At 51.8% G+C, this 20,559-nt stretch overlaps 2 protein-coding genes across 2 annotated transcripts; one reads left to right on the plus strand and one right to left on the minus strand.

The window, feature by feature from the left end:
* The first annotated feature begins 1,126 nt into the window (after positions 1-1,126).
* BPIFB2 (BPI fold containing family B member 2) lies at positions 1,127-5,863 on the plus strand. Its single transcript, XM_038158863.1, has 15 exons — positions 1,127-1,238; positions 1,464-1,557; positions 1,826-1,930; positions 2,069-2,206; positions 2,631-2,676; positions 2,928-2,988; positions 3,233-3,324; positions 3,445-3,621; positions 3,974-4,015; positions 4,137-4,301; positions 4,570-4,637; positions 4,939-4,984; positions 5,234-5,297; positions 5,396-5,472; positions 5,756-5,863. The coding sequence occupies exons 1-15, from the start codon at positions 1,130-1,132 to the stop codon at positions 5,822-5,824; spliced, it is 1,353 nt and encodes a 450-aa protein (XP_038014791.1). The 5' UTR covers positions 1,127-1,129; the 3' UTR covers positions 5,825-5,863.
* Positions 5,864-9,721: 3,858 nt separating this feature from the next.
* Positions 9,722-20,139, minus strand: LOC119710248 (BPI fold-containing family B member 4-like). The gene is made up of 15 exons (XM_038159073.1): positions 20,028-20,139; positions 19,144-19,258; positions 18,587-18,691; positions 18,115-18,270; positions 16,494-16,557; positions 16,086-16,149; positions 15,560-15,651; positions 14,376-14,549; positions 13,726-13,779; positions 12,964-13,131; positions 12,786-12,853; positions 11,687-11,729; positions 11,147-11,210; positions 10,710-10,786; positions 9,722-10,134 (listed from the first exon to the last, which is right to left on the minus strand). The coding sequence occupies exons 1-15, from the start codon at positions 20,137-20,139 to the stop codon at positions 10,111-10,113; spliced, it is 1,380 nt and encodes a 459-aa protein (XP_038015001.1). The 3' UTR covers positions 9,722-10,110.
* Positions 20,140-20,559: the final 420 nt, after the last annotated feature.

The following is a 20,559-nucleotide window of genomic DNA, read 5'->3' on the forward strand; positions in this document are numbered from 1 at the left end:
GCACTGGAAGGGGCTCAAAGGTCTCCCTGGAGCCTTCTCTTCTCCAGGCTGAACAACCCGAGCTTCCTCTGCGTGTCCATAGCAGAGGGGGACACGGAGCTGCTGTCCCTGTGGTGTTCAGAAGAAAGGGTGGCTGCAGAGCAAAGAAATCCACGTTTGCTTTCTAACAATGTTTGATTTCTTGGCACCCTCCACCCAGAGGCCTTTCTTTGTGCTCCTCAGGAACACCACAGTGAAGACAAGCTGCCCCAGCACCTGCTGTTCAATCCTTCACCTCGCCGGGTCAACGGCCAAAGTAATCAATTCTGTGGAGAAACAATAAAAATGGGACAACAAAACAAAGTGTCCCCCCAGTGTCCTTGTTCCCAGCCCTCTTTGCCAATTCCTGCCCCATCAGCTTTGGTTGGGAGAATATATAAAACCAGCAGAATCTCTCCGTGTGGCCACGGCAAGATCAGACTGAGTCAGAAGAATGGGAAGACCAGCCACAAGAGGTAAAGATGCTTTTGCAAACTGAATAACTTGATACAGGCATTGCTCCTACTTTTGTGTGTCTCCATAAGGGTCAGCATTCACCAGAAGTGATGCTTTCTGCAGAGACTGGGATAAATATGTATGTTTTCTGCAGGTTAAACTTTCTGAATTACTTGTTTTCATAACATTGTAAGAGCATTACAGACATTATAAATGATTCCCAAATGTTTTTCAGAGACAGATAACACTTTCACCTTTTCATTTGACTTTATAACTCCTCCATAACTTCCATTCCTTCCTCTATTAATTTTAGCTTCTATTTATTTGCTATTTTTATACCAGTTGTGGCCATTCTGTGCTCCTCAGTAAGTGAGATATCACTGCAGGCACTGTTCTAGCCCACAAGATTGCAGAGGTTCTTCAAGGCTGAACCTTCTGTCAGTGCTTTTGAGACACCACACGAGAGCTGTGGGCTGTTATTGCACCACAGCTGACAAGCTCCACATCACAACCCCAGTCAAGGAGCAGATCTGTGGCTCCTTATCTCAGTGGCCAGGCAAGGGCCACGTTGTTCTGACCAGGCTGCTGTGGGTGCCCTCTTCCTCCCCCTCCTCCTCTTCCTCTTCTTTCTCCTCCTCGTTCTCCAGGTGCCTGCATGGCGATGCTCTGCACCCTGAGCATCCTTCTGAGCCTCCTGGTGCCAGCTCACACCAGCAGGTCACCCGACTGTGGAGGCATCCTCACCCCCTCCGGACTGAGATACCGTAAGTGCAGACCCACACCTCCCATCCAGCAGCAGCAGCAGTGACATCTTCCACTCTGCTGGTGAAACACCAAACGCTGGCAGCAGAATCTCATGCCACTACTCAGCGTACCCTGCTGCCCATTGCTAGCAGCAGGGGGTTAGTAAGGGATGGAAATGGGTTTTAGCCTGTCCATCAGGACACAGGCTCCAGAGGCTCTCATAAAACATCTGCTCTGTTTCACAGTTGCTGAAGTTTCAAAGCCACATGCAGAGTCGGTCCTCAGGAGGGACCTCATGGCCCCGCCAGCCCCAGCCCCATCTCCAGCCTCCCCAAGTAGGTGAGTTGCCCTCTCTTGCTCCTGCCATACCCCTAGCTCACACTGGTGTTTGAATATTGTCACAAAAGGCACTTTGCCAGTGAGAACAAAAATCCTCCTGTAGACCAGGAGGTTTAGAAATGAGGTCCTGGCTCCTTTGTTGGTGTCCAGCAGCAGCAGAACCCATGCTGCTCTCAGGGCCTGGATTTATCTGTGCAGATCTCGTGAACTTCAGGGGTTTCTCAGGGTCTGTGCTGGTCTCCCAACACCTTCCTTTCTGCTCCAGCAGGAACCAAATTATCTCTGTCAAAGTTGACAAGTTTTCCCTGACCCTGGTCCCCGACACCGGGATGCGGCTGAGCATCGAGGTGGACCTTGGCGTCACATCTGCCCCGTGAGTGCCGGGGCTGCCGGGCTGGAACCAGCCCAAGCTCCTGCCTGAAGCCACAAGGCACCTGCAGGAGCAAGGGTGGCCTGAGGGGAGTGTGGCCAGGAGCACCCCCCAGCTCCAGCCTTCTCCTCTCTTCCACAGCTCAGCTACCAGGGAGATGAGGCTGTCCATCCTGGCAGACCTCCACGTGGACATGAACCCTGAAGGCAACCTGGAGCTGGTGACCTCTGACTGCAAACCCACCCTGGAGGAGGTGCAGAGCACTGAGGAGACAGACAGGTCAGCCCCACAGTTTTCCTCCTTGTGGGATTCAGGTAATGGGTAAAACAAGAAACTGAAGCACAAACGTTTCTAGGCATTGGATTGAGACTTGCTCACTGCCCTCAAAGCTAACAAAGGCCAACACTAAAACTTTATCTTCATGGGAGGAGCTTTGATCTACTTTTGGGGTGGTTTCCCCATTTTAAGAGAGTTTCAGTCTGTCACAAGGGAGTGGCACTTTTAGAGTTGTGCAGCTGGAATGCTTTCAATGTAGGTCCAGTGGCAATTCTCCAGTGGTTTGTGATTCTCAACTGTAATCATAGCTTAATAGAAAACAGTGGTAATTCTGTCTCTGGATGCCTTTTGGGTCAGATGAAAGACACTCACCCACCTTTGGCTGATCTGGTTTTCTCCTAACGTCTGTTCTGTTGTTTTTACCCAGCAAGTCCTCGGGCTCGGACGTGGACAAGCAGATCAACGTTGAAAAAGTAAGATGAAGTTTGTAAAGGCATAAGACAGCATTGTAGAGGTCTGTGAGAATTAGAGCACTTCATGTCTGCCTGGTGCTTTTCCAGATTTCCCCCACAGCTCTGTGCTCACTGGACACTGCCACTGTCCCCTGGCTCCTGCTGCCAGCCAGTGGCAACACCCACCCCAGAGGCTTTCTGGGGACACCCAGTGCCAACAGACCCCATGTTCATCTATCACCCGTCTTCTCTTTTTGTTCTTTACTCCATAGATTTGCCTGGAAGTCTCCAAATTGCTGCTTTTCCCAAATGAACGGCTGATGTCACTGGCAGGTGGGCAGTTGGCTTTCAGTCCCATTATGGACTGAGGGTTTCAAGGAGCATTTTGGAGCAGATTATGAGGTGGGACAAATTCCTACCCTGCAGCAGCAGAGGCTCTGCTGCCATCATCTCCCTGGGGACCGGCTCCCTCTGCCCAGCTCTTTCCCTATCTTTTTTACTCTGGAAACCCTGACACTTCCCAGAGCCTGTCACTCCTTCCCTCCTCTTCCTGAGCATCTCTCTGCTCCATTTGCAGCTCCATTCCCCATCACACCAAACTGCCAAGTCCAGTACCTGCCCCTGGCTGCCCCCATGTACTCCGAGCAGGGAATCATTATCTCTTTGCAAGTAAGTCCTCACTTTTCAGCTCCTACAGCCCAGCTCCAGTTCTTGGAAGAGCTGCTTCCAGCGAGTGCTACAGCCCTGAGACGCTTGAAATTCATTTTCTCTTTGCCTGTGTCCCTGCAGACAACTTTCCAAGTGGCAGGGACAGCGATCCCCCTGCCAGTCAGCCCTGTGCCTTTCAGCATGCCTGAGCCAGCGAGCTCCAGCCCTTCCCACCTCATGCTGGCCTTCTCTGAGCACTTCTACACCAGCTTATTCTCTGCCTTGGAAGAGTCTGGAGCCCTCAACGTGAGTCTCCTGGTGAGTGGAACAAGGGAGGAAGGAAGGAGTGGGAGATACCCACTTGGAGGGACAGCCCTGCCCCGGGAACATCTTGGAGGAACCACAAGCCCTACATAGAAATTAGAGTGTGTCCAAGCACGAGCAGGAGTCCCAGCCCCTCACACCCATGCTCCTAAAAATATTCCTGGTCTAATGGAGCAGGGAGAGTTTGCCATGAGGAGTAACCTGCAGGCTGCTCCTGGCATGGGCTGGTGTGAGGAGGGCTCCTGCACGTACCCAGGGGTGGGATGGGCTCATCAAAGGGGCTGCACGGCCACGAGCCCTGGAGCAGCCCCGTGGGTCTGATCATGAGCTGTGCTTTGTGTTTCAGAGCTCGCTGACCACGGCCACCTTGGCTGAGAGGATCACTCAGGTGTGTTGCTGTCCCTGTAACCCCGAGAGGCACAAGCCCAGCTCAGGCAGTGTCCCCAGCTGCCACCCTGGGGGAGCAGGAGTGGCTGCCATGCCCAGAAACAACCCCACTCCCTCGGCAGATGGGTTCCCTCTTCCAAGAGGACCTCCCAGTGGTGCTTCAAGCTGTGACCCGGAGCTCACCTCACGTGGTGCTGGAGGAAGACAAAGCAACTGTGCAGCTTTTCCTCACTGCCCAGATCGGAGCAGGATCATCCCTTTTCCAGAGCTTCCTGAGCGTCAACGTGGTGGGTGTGGAGCTTGGGGAGCATGTGCTGAGTGTGTCCCTGCTGCCACAGGCACTGTCCCTTCCTCTGAGCCCCATTGCAGCCACGGCAGGGCTGACTCAGCCTTCTCCATCACTGTGCTCCCGGTGTCCTGCCGTGTTTGCTGTGGGGCATCGTGCAGGATGCAGGGAGCACACTGCAGGGGCAGCACGTGGATGGGTTCCTCACACCCCACCAAGCCCCAGTGGGGTTGTTTCCTCACTGATCCTGCCCTCTGTTCCTCTCACAGGACGTGACTGCCAGGCTCCACCTCAGCGTGGCCGACACGAGGATGATCATCTCTGTGGCAGCCGTAGAGTAATGACCCATCTGCCCTGCAGGAGCCCCAGGGGGACAGTTCCACCCACGGCAGGGAAAGGAGAGGCAAAGTGGGCTGGGGAGGGTTTTAGATTTTAGAGTTTGGGCATTGCAGATGTAGCTTCTTCCCCAGGGAGACAGTTTCTGAATTTTCTGAAATTCCAGAAACATGGCTAGGGAGAAAAGTGGTAACTGCAGCTTCCACACTCCCACAAAAGCCCAGATGAGGAGTTTGGGGAAACAGGAAACTGCTTAGTACAGCTCAGCACCAGCAGCTCCTCTGCTGCTCTTTGTTTTCCAGGGATATCGAGCTCAGCCTGGCCACCTCTGATGTGGGTCCTATACTGGTAGGTACCTCCAGCTGTGGCCACTCCTGGCACCATCCTCTAAGAGCCTGGTCCCCCTCAGCTTTCCCAGCCATCCTGGGCAGTGGGTGCCAGCAGGGAAATATGGAAATGCTGACTTTGGGTGCTTGCTGCACCTGATGGGAGGGACCTGTGGGGGGGGAAGAGGTGCAGTGAGCAGCTGGACCCTTTCTGCCCCTCTCCTCCTGCTTTAGCCCCACACCATGAGCTGACCCTGACCTTCCCACACAGGCTGCCTTGCTGGAGGAGCTGTTCCTGCCCACGATTCGTGAGGAGGTGCCAGCCCAGATAAACAGTGAGGAGATGGGAGCTCTGTGGGTGCTGCCGTGTGGGAAGTTCATCATGGACCCAGGCAGCACCCAGCTGGACACTTTCCCTCTTTCTTTCTCTCAGAGGTCCTGAGACAAGGGGTTTTCCTGCCCCACATCGCCAGTTTCACTTACACCGATGTCAACATCACCATTCACAAGGTAAGAAATAAGGCATTTAAATTGCTCCCTGCTGTGCTTGATTTAAAGGAAGCCTGGGAACAATGCTAACCTCCCAGCTCCAGGATAAATCAGAGCCTGATCGTCCAGCCTGGCAACGTGCAGGACCAAGTTCCACTGCCTTCAATGGGCCCAGCCCCTCTTCAGCCCTGTGGACACAGGCAGTGCCTGGGGCCGTGGGGGTGATGGTGGAGCCCCGTGTGGGCTGATGGAGCCACACAGGCACCATGCTCAGTCCTCCTTCCTTCCTTCCTTCCTTGCTCAGGATTATGTCTTGATCCCCTGCAACCTCCAGCTGGAGGCAAGGGCTGGAGAGGCAAGAGCCTGGGAGTGAAGCCCGGTGTCTGGAGTAGAACAGTGGCAGAATCTTTCAGCTGACTCTCACATCGTGCTCCGTGGTTTGCCACTGCTTGAAATGTTGAAAATCTTCTTTCTTGACTTACTAAAACATCATGGTTTTATATTCTGGATAATAATGGTGTTGGACTAGCAGATTTCTCTTCCAGCCCTGCTCCTGGTAGTTTTGTTGCACAGAGAATGGATTGTAACAACGTTTCGTGCTTTAATTAAACATTCTCTTTAATTCTGCATTTGCTGGTGTGACTATTGACATTTTTCCCCCCTCAACAATTTGTAGCTATGAACAGATAAAATTTGCCCATCATGTCCAGACCCTACATTTAATTAATTCCACTCATTTACAAGGATGCGGAACTGACTTGTGCCTCTCAGCTGCAGAACAACATAGTCCCTGCAAGGAGAGATCTTTCATCTGCTTTTCCTCCATGTCTCGTGTTACTATGGGAACATTACAGCTGGTGAGTTTCCTGGGTCAGAAAGAAGAGGAGGGGGAGGAAATCAGTCTGCAGAATGGTTTCTAATTTTAGACCTGAAGGCAGTCATATTTTCAACACTTTGCTTCTGAGAAAGCTCGTCACAGAGAAGATGCTGAATGAGAGGTGACTGCAGGCGTCAGACTGCGCCGGCGCCGTGGTCGCTGGCATTGGGATGCTCTTTCCTACTGACCAAACACATCTCACGGTTGTTGAGGAACATAAAGGGGGGAAAAAACACCCACAGCAGACACAGGCATCCAAAAGGGGAGGGTGAGTGGTAACAGAGCTTCAAAAGCTGCCCCAGTCACTCAATCACTGGGTGCTGTTGGCGTCTACCCCAGACAGGCAGAGCATGAGCCTGTGCTGATGCCCAGGAGAGGAATCCTTGTCCCTGACCATGCAGCCCAGGAGAAGCATCCTCATCCCTGACTGTGCAGCCCAGGAGGAGAATCCTTCTCCCTGATCATGCAGCTCCCACCAGAGCTCTCCCATGGTGATGCTTCACATAACCACAAAACCTTATTAATTACATCTACACCTGCTTTCACTTGCTACAACTATACCCATCATTTCTAGCCTCTGAAGCTGCTGGAAAACACTTCAAAACCTTCTATTTCAAAGGCTCAGAAATAGGAAAAGCAAACAAAACAAGCCAGGTTGATTTACTGCGAGGAGTAAAGAACCCTGAAGGTTTATACGCCCGGAGTGGGGACCTGACTAATGATGTTAATGCCTGAGGTGGGCCATAGCAGAAACAGCTCCTAATAAAAGCTTCTTGGTAGAGCTGCAACCATTATTCTTTGACTAATATATGTTAAACCAGTTTCCCAAAAGGAATAAGATACAGTAGTGAAAAGATGCATTTCTTTGGCAGGGAATATTCTGGCTCCAAGCTTCACTGCACGACTCTGCCTCTCCAGCGCAGGGCTGGACTCTCAGGAGCTGCACCCACAGCTCTCAGCCCCACCTGGGAACAGCCACAGCTTAGAGCTCCCTCATGCTGGAGAATGAGGGTCTTCTGCTTCTCCCTCCAGCAACCCCATTGACTGAGACCCCCAGCACAGCCAGGGAAAAGGAATGCTGAAAAAAGTGTTTGCATTAGCTCCCTTGGCAAACACAAAATCCATCACTTTCCTGGGCAGTCCTGCAGGAGGAGCTGCCTGGTGACCCCCAGCTTCCCTCTCTACTGGCACATGGAGCAACATGCACCAGCCAGATGGTTCAAACCCCACAGCAGGGGGAACAAGCCCCTTCTCCAGCCCCCACTCAACAGCAGACGGATGAAGCTTTTGCCAGGGGCAAGAGTCAGAGAGCTCCAACAAACCCCCAGGCCACCAGCAGCACAGCCAGTCCCTGGCAGCCCCTCCTGCTGCTCACCCAGCAAAAGATTTTCCAGCCTGTCATGGTTCCAGTGTTAAAGAAACTTTCCTGAAAGGGATTATCCCAGCTCTTAAGGGTTCTGCATTGCAGTTTCATGCTCTGGATATAGTCCTGAAGCCGCTAGAAATTCAGAGCATTAGATGTACAAGTTGCAGGAGTGACAAGTAACACTGAGAAGATGCTGCCTTTCCCTTTGGAAAAGTCTCCTCTGCTGCTTCCTCCTCAGTCCCATGTGATGAGCAGCATGACGGAGGCCAGACCCCGAGAGGAAAAGCCTTTTCCAGGGGCACAAGATGACTTTTCCACTCCTCTGTGACCCTGGGCTTGCTGTGCCAGCGCTCCATGCAGCAGCAGCCTCTCAGCACAAGTTCTTGCCACACTGTTTTCTTTCTCAAGACAAGCAGAGGCCTGGGACAGTGCCAGATCACAGAGCCCTCTGTATTGTGCCAGAGAAATGAATGCCTCCCAGTAGAGCAGAGTACACACAGAAGTGATGGCCAAACGGGAATGAAAAGAGGCCCTAAACTTTACTCACTGTCCAGAAGGTGTTTGCTCAGGAACCAGAACAAAACCTTGTATCAACACAGCCTGTTCTGCCACCTGTGGGCAAAAAGGATGGATGGAAACACCAAGTCCCAGCAGTGCAGGAGCCCTGAAGTGGCACAGAGCAGATGCCAGCGCAGGTTGCTGGGGAGTTGTCACTCATCCCATCCTCCAGGTAACAGGGTCCCACAGACACCCAGAGCCTGCTCTGCCAGCTCCAAGGGCATGCGGGTGTCACAGAACAAGAGCAATGGGATCTGAGCTCCCTGCTCCCCACTCCTGAGCAGGTTCCAAAGCTCCACAGCCTTCACTCTTGCTGGCACCTCACTCCACAGGGGTTCAGCTGGTGATGGGGCTGTACCCAGCCCAGTGCTTCAGTGCAGCACCCTGTCACCAACAGGAGTGCCACTTCTGCCCAGGGACAGGACAAGGCTAGTGTCACCAGCAGCTGAACAGTCTCTGGAGAGCACAGTCCCACGGGCAGCATCAGCCTGCACCTTGCTGGGAACCAAAAGAGCTGTTTATACTCCCCAGGACACGCATCTTCAATGTCAGCATGGTCTTCAAGCCACCCAAAGCCTTTCTGCTGGACACGAGGCAGGCCAGCCCATGTGGTGACAGTGTGTGACACCAGGTTTGTGTTTGGCACAGCTCAGGAGTGCTGGCCAGTTCACACAAAGAGGGACCAGCACCTCCTCTGCCGTGCTCAGTGACTCCTCTGCAGCATCTCACAGCGATGCTGGGAGCTCAGGCAGCAGCCACAGGTTTGGCCCCACAGAAACTGAGCTGTTCCTACCTTCAGGCAGAAATGCAGGTGGAACATTGCCCCGTCCCTCACCTGCTCAGTGCCAGACTGCCACAACCTCTGGGGACACAAGGAGTAAGTCACACACTTGTGATATCATCCAGTGCTGGGAAAAAAATGGTGTTGGAGAGCCCATTTGAAACCTGAGATGTGTAATTTTTTTAACACAGAATAATTTGGGCTTTTTAAAATCCAAAATGCTGGGATTCTTGTCTCTGTGACATGCAGAGACCAACAGGCTGTGACAGCAGCCTAAGCAGGCATGGCTCTGGCAGGCAGATGGGTGTTCTCCAGGGCTATCAGACCTCTCAGGCCTCTGCTAAGGAAGTTTTCCCTCCACATTCTATGAGGAAATGCTTCATGACCTTTGGAAATTCGATTTAATTTTGATTTCTGCTTGTGGATTAGCATTTGGTCAGCAGGTTATCAGGCCAGGAGGAGCCACTGAAAGCTCAATTTTTTTCCTCAGGAAGTTCAAGTGAGAAGACTTTTCAAACCCAAACTCACAATAATGATTGTCACAAAGGAACAAGATCCCAGAGTGGAGGCAGGACAGAAGCTCACCCTGAGAAGCATCAGAAGCCAGAACTTCATTCCAAGCACTAAAAAAGTAGGAACATTTATTAAAAGAGTTACATGACAAACATATGCTGAGCTCCCACTCAGCACTTCACATCCTCCTGGACAAGGATGGGGAGAGTCACTTCAGAAGCCACATGCAACAAATTCACTTTTTCATTCTCTCAGGAAAAATTTTACCTCAGAAGAAATTTCCCAATTCCACTGCAGCACCATATTCAACTGCTGTGACTGTGACCCCAAAACCACACCAGCTTCTCTAAATAAATGCTTGCACACAGAGCTGCCAGTCAGGCGTGCAAGTGTCAAACTGTACTCACACAAGCCAATTCACTTTAAAGTGTCTTAAATATTATCAAGAATCTTGAATCAAGTTTAGTAAAGAAAAGCAGATAATGCTGGTCCTGGCATTCCATTCTCACTGCTCTCTTCCTCTCTCTGCCCCCATAGTCCTCTCCATGCCTCAGGCTGCACAGCTCACACCAGAAACACAATCAGGCCCTGGAGGAGAGCAGGGAGAAACACAAACACATTATCTCCTGTCAGGGGATGTTGGTTCACAACACACAGCAAAGACAGAACCCTCCTGCAAAAGTCCTCGTGTCCAGTTTGTAATAAGGAGGGCACAGAACTCTTTTGGAGGTGTTGGGCACAGAACTCTTTGGGAGCTGTTGGGGAATATTCCAGCTACTCCAGGACACCTCCAGGATGAACAGGGCTGGACCAGGGTGAACTAAAAAGATTCTTTGAATGGTGCCACTGGAGAGGGCTTGCCTGAATGCCTGGATCCACATCAGAGCTGCTCCCCCTGAGTTCTTCAGAAGGAAAACAGGGCCTGGGCAGGGAACTGGGACCTGCCCCAGTGCCTGAGCACTGCTCATGATGCAGCTGGGTCCACACCTTGTGTGGGCATCACATTCTCAGGATCATTCCCTGACCAGGGAGGTCAGGCAGAGCAGCCCTTTCAGTCTTTCAGGGATTGAATTCTACAGCCCTTGCACACACAGCCAGCACTGGCAGGGTCCTGTGAACAGCCCTGGAGCCTTAGAGGAGGGAACAGCCCACTGAACACTCACCGCTTTTATCTGAAAATCCACATTCACCAAGGGAATGCGCAGCACCTTCGGCAGGGGGATCCCGATGCTCAGGGCACCTGCAGGGGACAGACAGGTCCTCACCTGCTGAGCCAGCCCAGCCCAGACAGAGCTGCTCCAGGGAGGGCACAGGGAGCAGAGCTTCTCGGGGCCATCACTGTGTGCTTGGCTTTCCTTAGCTCTCCATCACTGACTGTTGCCAGAACTGATGCTGGGGTGAGATGGTGCAAATATAAGGTTGGACTTTCAAGTACATCCTCAAAATTGGGATTTCAGGGTTTTAATGGCTCCAGCACTCCTTGTACATCTTCCAAACCCCACCCATTCCCCCCCCCACCCCCACACACACATGAGCTCTCTTCCCTCCTTGCCCAGAACTCCAAGTGCTCCCAGCATTACAGCCATCCCGGCCACCTTACCATTGATGGCAGGCATGAATGTTTCCACAAGCAAACTGCTGCAGTGGGGCTTCAGGGTGGAGATCTGAATCAGAGGAGGAACATGTGAGCAGCACTGCCTGGCCCATGCCAGCAGCAAGCAGGACCCTTGGGACTGTAAACCACTGCCCCCTGACACAGAAAAAGAGCAGTCCCTGTTCTCTTTGAAGTGAATCTACTTTTCTTCTTCAATTTGTATTCAGTCCTTCCTTTAGAAAAACTTCTGCCTCGTGACACTTCTGCTGCAGCTCAGTGTGAGCTTTGCCCAAGCAGAGGTGAATAAACAAACAGATTTCAGCTTTACATTTTCTTTATTAGAAAAGGCAGAAGGGAAAAAGAAACCCCAGCAACAGAGGAATTGCTACAACCTACACCACAGAGCAGCTCTGACCATCAGCAGGGGTAATCCATCACAGCGTCCCACAGCCACTGCCTGGCTCCCTCCCTCCCCAGGAGCCACAGGGCATCATGCTTGGCTGCTCTCCCTGCCCAGTAAAGCCCAGACTAGTGTTAGAGACTTACATTACTGATGCCAACATCAGAAGACTCCAAGGAGAGGGAAGTGCTGCAGGGAAAGGAGAGCAAACAGCAGGTCAGACACAAGGCACCAGCCAGAGCTCACAGCCAGGCCTGGCCACCTCCAAGCACACTCAGCCCCTGGGCAGAGATTCACAAAGGGACACCTGCATTGTGACATGAGAAACAGGGGCTGGAACACTTGCAAGAGAGAGAAAAGAAAATAGAAAAATAAAAGCTTAATTTTAATTTGCTTGTCAGTGATGCAGCAGTGCAGCAGGGCAGACACAGCTCCTGGCTGCACCTTCCCTCTCCCTCCCTTCACTTGCAGGAAGGAGACAGCTCCTGGCCAGCTGGGAGCAGAGCTTCTGGAACCCCGTGGCAGGGGGGCTGGAACTGGATGATCTTTAAGATCCCTTCCAACCCAAACCATTCTGTGATTCTATGTAAAAGCACCCAGCCTGGTGAATTTGCTACAGCTCCTCATCTATCACTGCAATCACACGACTATCCAAACCTAAAATGGATGCTTTATTTCCACTTTCAATTTCTCTTTTCTACTTCTATTGAATCTTGTTATACCCTTGTCTATTGAATTAAAAGCCTTCTGACGCATTTCTATTCCCTATATCACTGCATACAAGCTATGCCAATTTTGCTTCTAAATCCAGCTCTTTGACAAGCTAAATGGCCCCAAATCCTCAAACCTCCCGCTATAAGGAATGCTCTCCAATCTTTAATCATGCCTTGACTGGCATTAATGACAGCACTTTCCTTTACTGCTTTATCATTCATGTCCAATATCAGGCATTTCGAACCAGTGCCCAGGATCAAAGTCAAGCTGACAGTCTTACAATTATTCAGGTTACCTCATTCCTCCTTGTTATAAAACTGACACACTTTTCCTCCAGCCTCTTAAAACTTTCCAACTGCTGCAATCCTTCCTGAACTGCCCCATCCACCTTATGCCATCAGTCAGGTATGAAATTCTCACATTCAGAAGAAATGTCTGGTTTACAGGCACGGAAAACATTTCAAGGCAGGAGCCCCAGAGCTAGCATCGCAGCACAGAGAATGTCCCCACCTGTGTGAGGGGACAGCTCACCTGCCCAAGGCCAGCTGCAGCACCAGCCTGCCCCCAACAATCGACACGCGGACGTTTAGAGCAAGGTCCTGCAGGCAGAGAGGGAGAGGATCAGCAGGTGGAACATCCCCATCCCAGCCACCACTCACCCAGCTGGCTGCACGCTGCACCCCTCCCAGGCAGCTCCATCCACACTTACAGCCTTCAGCAGCAGGAAGTTGAGGATGGAGCCATCTAAGTGGTTACTGAACAGCTGAATCAGGACTGAAAGCTTGACACTGGCTTTGTTTTCTTCCAAGAGGATGAGCGGGTTCCCTCTCAACACCAGTTTGATGTTCAGAGGACTGGTCCCACTGCAGGCGGAGCACTGTGGGAATTGGGGACACATGGAGGTGGCTTCTGGCACCCCACACGCCAGCCAGGCAGGGGACTGGCACTCCCCAGGCAGACTCTCACAGCCCCATAGCTCCTCAGGGCCTCCCCAAGGTCACACACACCCTGGACAAGCCAAATTTACAGAGCAAATAGGTCCAGCAGCACGGATCAGCTCTCCATGCTGAGGGCAGAAGGGATGAGGAAGGCAAGGTGGACACAGAGGGGGCTGTGGGTGTCAGAGGGTGCCCAAGAAAGGGGATACACCAGACAAGGAAACAGGAAATATTTAGCAGCTTTCTAAGTCAATGGCTACAGGCTGAGAGAAATCTTTCCCCTGTTCAGGGAGCAGGAGAAGGCTGGAACAGACAATGGCAGACAGGAGAGCAGGTACTGGGCAGGGCTGTGCAAAGCCCGAGCTCCTTGTCCCACTCCCATCAGTTCCTCAGGCAGCAGGACAGGCTCAGGCCATGCTGGTGGAAGAGAAGGGGAGCAGAAGACTGGGGACCTTTGGCAGGGGCGTGATGGCTCATCCAGGTGCATCCTGGAGAGCTTTACACAAAGCCTTGTGCCAGAAGAAGCTGCTCACCCCAGCAGGAGCGATGGTCCACACGGCCTCGCGCAGGCGGCTGGCACCGGAGAACTGGGGGAACAGAAGCACCAGCAGCCCCAGTGAGCCCCCCAGCTGATCCCAACAACACCCATCCTGCCAGGCCCCCCCGTCACAGCACCCTGAGCCCCCCCTCTCTCCACTGTTCCCCAGCTATCTGGGTGACTCCTGGTAGTTTTTAGGGTGGTGGCACCCAGCTGTGGAAGGTGATGTCCCCCAGAGGCCTTCACCACCTGCCATGTGAGGGCCCCCAACACTTCCCATGGGAAGTAGAGATCAGAGGCACGGGAAATGCAAACACCCAGGGAATGGCACTGCAGACATGCAATGTCTTCTCTGCATCACTTTGCAGACTCCTCGAAAGGCTCACAGCCTGCAGGAGTCCGTGGCACGGCCAGGACACAACTGCTCTCTGTCGGTGTCCCCAGGGGTGTCCTCACAGCTGTGTGCACAGCTGGGCACTGCAGGTGCTGTGACAGCTCTCTGAGAAGGGCAGGAGGGAGGCAGAGCTGGGGCAGCGAGCACACACACAGTGCACAGCCAGGGACAGGCACAAGCAGCCCTCCCCGATGCTGGCGTCTGTCCCTTGTCACTCGCTCCGGCGTGAAACACAGCCCAGCTGTACTCACAGCGTCTGGCGTGCAGGGGAAGGTCTGTGGTGGCAACTGGAGCAGGAGGGACAGGACTGCATTGAGGAAGCTCTGGCGCATCACCAAGAGCAGGAGCCGGTCCAGCAGAGGAGGCAGAGCAGAGGGGGATGAGTCGTGGGGGATGGTGCTGCCTCCCACCTGCTTCACCACGCCCTGCAAAGACAGGTGGCACAGACATCAGCCCTCAAAGCCTCGAGGCACGCTCAGATCTCACAGGAGGGCAGCGGTGCCAGCTGAACATCCTTCCCTTCCTCCTCTCCTCGGAGCTTCGGGAAAGCACCGGACTCAGGCAGATCCCTCTGTTTCATGGATGGCGGGAGCTGATAAAGGCCAGCCTGCTAACTGAGGTGCTATTAGCTAATAGCACACTGTCCAAATCACAAATCACTGCCTCGCTTCATCCCTGAGGTCTCACTGCAAGCACCGAGGGGTGATGGTGCTGCACACGGCGATCCCAGACCTCCCCCAGCCGCCCTCCAGCTCCCCAGACACCCACACTGACACCGACTTTGCTAAGGAGACTGATTCTGACCATCGGGGGGGCAGGGGCAAAGGCTCCTCCCAATGAAGGCATTGCACCAAAGTCAGTTCAGCAGCATGGGTTTCACAGGCTGCAGGGTTTGCTATAAACCCCTGCTCATGTCCCACTGGCTTTTGCCCAGCTGCTTTTCTAAGCTCTTCTGCTAGCAAGTCATTTGCTTTTTGCTGTTCTTCTTCTCCCTCACAGTGACGCAGAAGTAAAAAATGCACCCGTTAGCCTGGTTTAGCATTCACCCATCGCAGAGACTGAACAGCAAAGGCAAAAAGCACCAACACCGGGTCTGCAGGGCAAGGGAGATGAGAGAACTGCTCATCCCATGAGAAGGAGAACTGCTCATCCCATGAGAAGGAGAACTGCTCATCCCATGAGAAGAACTGCTCATCCCAGCAGCTACACCCAACAGACACAGCCTCGGGCAGACTCAGGGTAGGCTGGCATACAGAGCACAGTAAGAAAAGCCCAGCCAATCACTTAGTGGTGATTTGGATAGAGATCTAAGCACTTAGGAGCTGCATTTCCTGGATAAATCATTAGCCCAGCTTCTCCTGGGATTCTACAGCTCCCATGGGATGAGCAAGGCACGGCCACGCTCCCAGGGTCCTGCTGCCCAGCATGAACTTACGTCTAAATCCAGCCCCAGGAACTTGCCAGAGGTGTAGGGGATGCTGGCCAGCTGGTAGTGGATTGTTCCTGCTGTGCCGACCGGGATCACCGCTGCCCACGAGAAAAGGATCGTTACAGCCCCAGGAAATCAGCAGCAACACAACCTCCCCTGACCCCAAGGGCCACCAGCCCCCACACCCACAATCAGGCCCCAGCATTCAGGGCTGAGGGGTGCTTGCTGCTACTCCAAAGGGCCAGAACATCCCCAAATTCAGCTTGGTGGGATCTGCCTTTAGGATATAGCACCCAAAGAGCATCAAAGACAATAAGAAAAATCCAAAGGCGATGCATAAAAATGGAATAAGGGAGGCTTAGGTGGGAGCAGTTCATTGGAGTGCTGGGGTGTGAATCCCAGGCTCAGCCACAGCCCTGCAGAAGTGCTGGACTTCTGCTGATGCACTGAGGGACTTGATGTGGGAAATGGGTCTTGTTCCCACTGTGGGAAACACGGGGCAGCAGCGCCTCACCCTCCACAAGCAACGCACCATTGAGAGTGCTCAGGAGATGGATGTTCACAAGGTTCATCACGATATCCACCACGGGACAGAGCTGCAACACAGAGCACAGACGGGACCGCTCAACCCCCTCACCACCATCACCCACAGCCTGCCCAGAGGCCCTCCTTCCCCACCAGGGAGAAAGCTGCAGGGCAGCAGACACAGCTGGGGTGCTGTGAAAGACTTGGGGCAGCGGAGCATCCCTGGAGCTGTGGGACCACGCTGAAGGGAAATGGTTTGATCTGAGGCAGTGCCCTGCAGGCAGCAGCCCTGTGCACACCCCAGCCCCATGGCCCGTGGCAGTGATGTGGGAGAGCAGCACAGAGAGACAGTGGATCTTGCTGTAACCAGTTTTTCCCAGTATTTCTGTGAGAGGGGGACAGTCCTCAGCCATACCAAAGCGGGCAGAGTCGCTGTCAGCTGGCGAAGCACCAGCTCATTCACTGACAGGGTGAGCAGGCTGGAAAAGAAAGAAAAAATCCTCCAAATCAGCACAAACAAAGCTCCAGGACAGGGGACAAAAAGATATCCAGCCTTCATTTTGCGTTCTCCTACACCCTCAGCCATCCCTTCAGGGCCAGTGCTGTGGCTGACGCTCACCAGAGCAGGGGCTGGAGATAAAAAGAGCCACCTACCCCACTGAGGAGAGAATTTCACTCATTGCTGACAATCACAGAATCATTAGGGTTGGAAAACACATCCAAAATTATCAAGTCCAACTGTCAGCTCTGCACCACTACCATGTGCCCTACTAAACCACATCCTCAAGGGCCATAGCCACATTTTTTTAGCACTTCCAGGGGTGGTGTCTCTACCACTTCCCTGGGCAGCCTGTTCCAGTGCTTGACAATCCTTTCTGTGAGGAAAATTTTTCCTTCAGCTCTCAGGAAGCTTTCACTGCATGAAAAGAGTGAGCCTCTCACATTCTAACCTTGTGCTTGGTATCTCCCTCAGGTATTTAAATCAGTGCTGTAGTTAAGGGAAGAGGGAGCTGTTAGGAGATATCTTCATGTTAGTTACTGGGAACAAACAATTTGCATCTGGAATAACAAGAGGAGAAATCTGCTGTGTGACATTTCCACACTGCTGCTGAACAACTCACTCAGGACCTGTGATGCCTGCAGCAGCACAGAGGCAGTTTTGTCTGATAATCAATATATTTCTGGACTGTTGAGTTGGCAGACAGACAACAGGAATTCATAGAGCACCTGTTATTTATGCCCAAATTCTGCCTACAAATGGATCTGAGGAGCTGCCAGGAAGTCATTTGTGTATATCTACACTTCCCTTGCCCCCCTAGGAGTTCACTTCCTGCAAACCATCACTTTAATCCTGCTAAAAACTAAACCATGACCCCCAGAGCAGGTGAATCGTGTTCCTCTGTTCACTCACACAGCATTTTTCAGAGCAGCTGCTGCACTGATTGAAATATAATGCATAATGCAAAAATTAATTAGGAGAATTTCGATGAGCCTGAAAAGTGAGTAATTCAAAAGCAATAGAAGAAAATTTTTCCCGTTATCAATTTACTGCTGAGTTCATCAATACATGAAGTCAGCAAATCCTTGCTGTCAGGAATTTAATAAGACTGAGCAAGAGATGGGACATTTGCATGGAATTACACACGAGCACAGCAGTCAGAGGGAAACTCCACATGCCAGGCATACTCCTGGGACAGCAGCCAAAGGCAGAGTACAGAACCAGGGAAAGTAATGGTCCTGTGTCCCTGGAATTCTCCCAGCCCCATTACTCCCATTATCAATTCTCTAGCTAAGTCTAGAGAAAGTGTGTTGGGAAAGTACCAAACCTCATGCTTCAGATCTTAAAATTTCCACAGGCAAACAGGGCAAATTAACCCTCATTCCACTGATGCAATTGGCATTGGCAATAGGGAAGAAATTCCATCCCTGAGGCCTGGCTCTGTATCAGTGAGCACTTCTGTGTCCTGGCAGACTGTCCATATTAATAAAGAGGAGAGGATTGCACATAAGGAAAACATAAATCCACGGGCACTTACCCAGAAAGGACCTTGATCTTTACGGCCCCAAGAATGCAGAGGCAGTCTTCAGTGACAACCTGGAACGTGCCAGATTCAAAATTCGTGCATTTAATGTTTGCAGTAATGTTCACCTCCACTAAGATATCAATGAGTTCTGAGAGCAGGCCAACCAAGCTGCAAAAAAGCAAATGGGATTATCTCTCAGCCTCTACACACAGAAACGCACCAAAGCCAGGAGAAACAGACTTCTCCATTTCCTGCAGGCTATTGCCAATGCCACAGGTCATCTTCTGGTGTCTGTTTTGTTCTGTGACTTTATTATAGGTAACAAACACCTTCAAAATCCTTAAGAGATATAATAAATATAAATAAAATAAAATAAAATAAAATAAAATAAAATAAAATAAAATAAAATAAAATAAAATAAAATAAAATAAAATAAAATAAAATATGTCAGGGTAGGGGTTCCCTCCCGGAATCCCCCACTCACCAGTTGCCTCTGAGCTGCAGCTTTGCCCCGATGGTCAGCTGGACCCCGATCCCTGGCAGCAGCACCACCGACAGCCTGGGCACCCGGACCTTGATGAGGTGCAGGCTGTGAACGACAGCAAAGGCTGGCACCAATTAAAATCACCTTCCAGCAGCTGAGCAGCTGCACCTAGGGAGGACCTACGGCACCCACAGCACCCCAGCCACCTCCAGCAGGAGGTGCAAGGAGAAGAGACAGCTGACTACAAGAAGGCAGCCTAGAACCAGACTGGGGTGGAAGCTGACTTTGGAGAGCTGTCAGCTTTTTCCCTCTGTGGTGCCTTTTCCCTCTCTCGGTGCTGCCAGGCATTAACAGCACCACCAGAGCTCTCATTCTGCACCTGCAACCTGCAGTGTCCCCAGCCACCCACGCTGCCACCACACTGACAGCATTATTGGGTCAGAATTCCAGTACCACAATGAAACAAGGATAACAGCCCGGGCCAACCATGGCAGGGACAGCTCAGCTCGTCTTGCTCAGAGCTGATGCTGAAGGGGCACTCACAGTGAAGCACTTACTCCGTGATGCTGGTGGGGGAGTTCAGCTGACTCCCTTCACCCATGATGTTGGGAACCACGAGACCCTGCAGGTGCTGGTGGATGAGCCCGCTATGAATTATGGCATCTGAGAGAACTGGAAAACATCTGTGTGTGAGCACCAGCACGGGCAGCAGTGACCTCTTCCCCCTCAGGCAGATCCATCCTGGCACAGCAAAGCCCCTGCACTCCCCAGAACTCCTCAGGGAGAGACATCAGCTGTCTCCATGCAGTAAAATAACACAGGGATGGTATTTTACAACTTTGGTGCAATAAACCAAAGCTGCCCTTAGTGAAGCAAACAGGAGGAGCAGCAGTGGAAAGCATCCCAGACTCCAAACATCACAGCTTGGCTGTGCACTGCCAGGAGCACGTGAGCCCACTCAGAGGCTGGGCTTCCACTCACAACTCATTTCCCCTTTGTCAAAGAGGTTTTTACTTGTTGATTTTTGCCTGTTTATTTTTGCTTTCGGCTTTTGGAGTTTTTTTTTTAGTAGAAACAACTTGAAACAGGCCTGAACATTGCAAATATTGTTATGTCTGCTACTTCACAGCAGCTGTTTGTCAAATATCAGCTGCTCCAATATGGAAATGAGACACTGAGAAAAAAAAAAGGAGGAAATAACCCAGATCTAGCCCTGAAATTCTGTGTGGCTGCTTGGAGCTGAAACGTGCCCCAGTTCTGGAGCAGAGATTTCCCTGACCCATGAATCTGGTGATGGCTCTCAGGGGCTCTGAGCAAAGTCTGCAGCCCTGAGGAATGATGAAATAATGATGGGGAATAAAACTCAGGAAGTTTTACCCCCCATCAGAGTCCCACAGAGCTTTCAAAGCAAACACAACTTTGAGGTGTTTTTTGTAGTTACCGTTCTGCATCGCCCGCGGGCTGACAGCACAGGACAGGCCAGACAAGACTTCCTGCGATGGGGAGAGGAGGCCGCAGAAGAAAATGATTCCAAAAAGCTTCAAAACCGTCATCTCCAGGAGATTCCCCTGCTGGCGAGGGAGACATCAGAGGGGACAGTGAGGACAAAAACTCTCGGAAGTGACCCCAGTGTCTTTATGAGGAAAGAAGTCGAGAAAGGAATCCCTCCTTTACGCTTTATCTGGATCAAAGGAGACTCTGTTCAAGCCCAGAGCAACAGAACCTTCTTCATGTCCACACACATGGAGAGGCTCCACGTGTGGGTCAGTAAAAGCCCTTTCCTCATCCCTTGTGACTGGCCCAAAATGTTCACACAAAAGAAGCCAAACTTGATGTTTAAGCTGTTTCTGTATCCCTGCGATACAGTCTTTTGGTGAGGGGCTTTGCCAAGGGAAACATCTGAGGATTATCTGTGCTCCTTCTACCTTTCAAAAGCAATAAACTAAAGCACAAGTGATAAAAATAAGCCAGCT

This window comes from Motacilla alba, chromosome 20, assembly GCF_015832195.1.
Source record: "Motacilla alba alba isolate MOTALB_02 chromosome 20, Motacilla_alba_V1.0_pri, whole genome shotgun sequence".
Lineage (NCBI taxonomy): Eukaryota > Metazoa > Chordata > Aves > Passeriformes > Motacillidae > Motacilla > Motacilla alba.

Excerpts from the sequence above, each read along its gene's own strand:
- LOC119710248 (XM_038159073.1), bottom strand. The coding sequence starts at position 20,139 with ATGACGGTTTTGAAGCTTTTTGGAATCATTTTCTTCTGCGGCCTCCTC. Across the intron at positions 15,652-16,085 it reads TCTCCTGAGCACTCTCAATG|CGGTGATCCCGGTCGGCACA; the intron begins GTGCGTTGCTTG and ends TCTCGTGGGCAG. Across the intron at positions 14,550-15,559 it reads TCCTGGGGCTGGATTTAGAC|GGCGTGGTGAAGCAGGTGGG; the intron begins GTAAGTTCATGC and ends CTGTCTTTGCAG.
- BPIFB2 (XM_038158863.1), top strand. The coding sequence starts at position 1,130 with ATGGCGATGCTCTGCACCCTGAGCATCCTTCTGAGCCTCCTGGTGCCA. Across the intron at positions 1,239-1,463 it reads CCCCTCCGGACTGAGATACC|TTGCTGAAGTTTCAAAGCCA; the intron begins GTAAGTGCAGAC and ends TCTGTTTCACAG. Across the intron at positions 5,473-5,755 it reads TCAACATCACCATTCACAAG|GATTATGTCTTGATCCCCTG; the intron begins GTAAGAAATAAG and ends TTCCTTGCTCAG.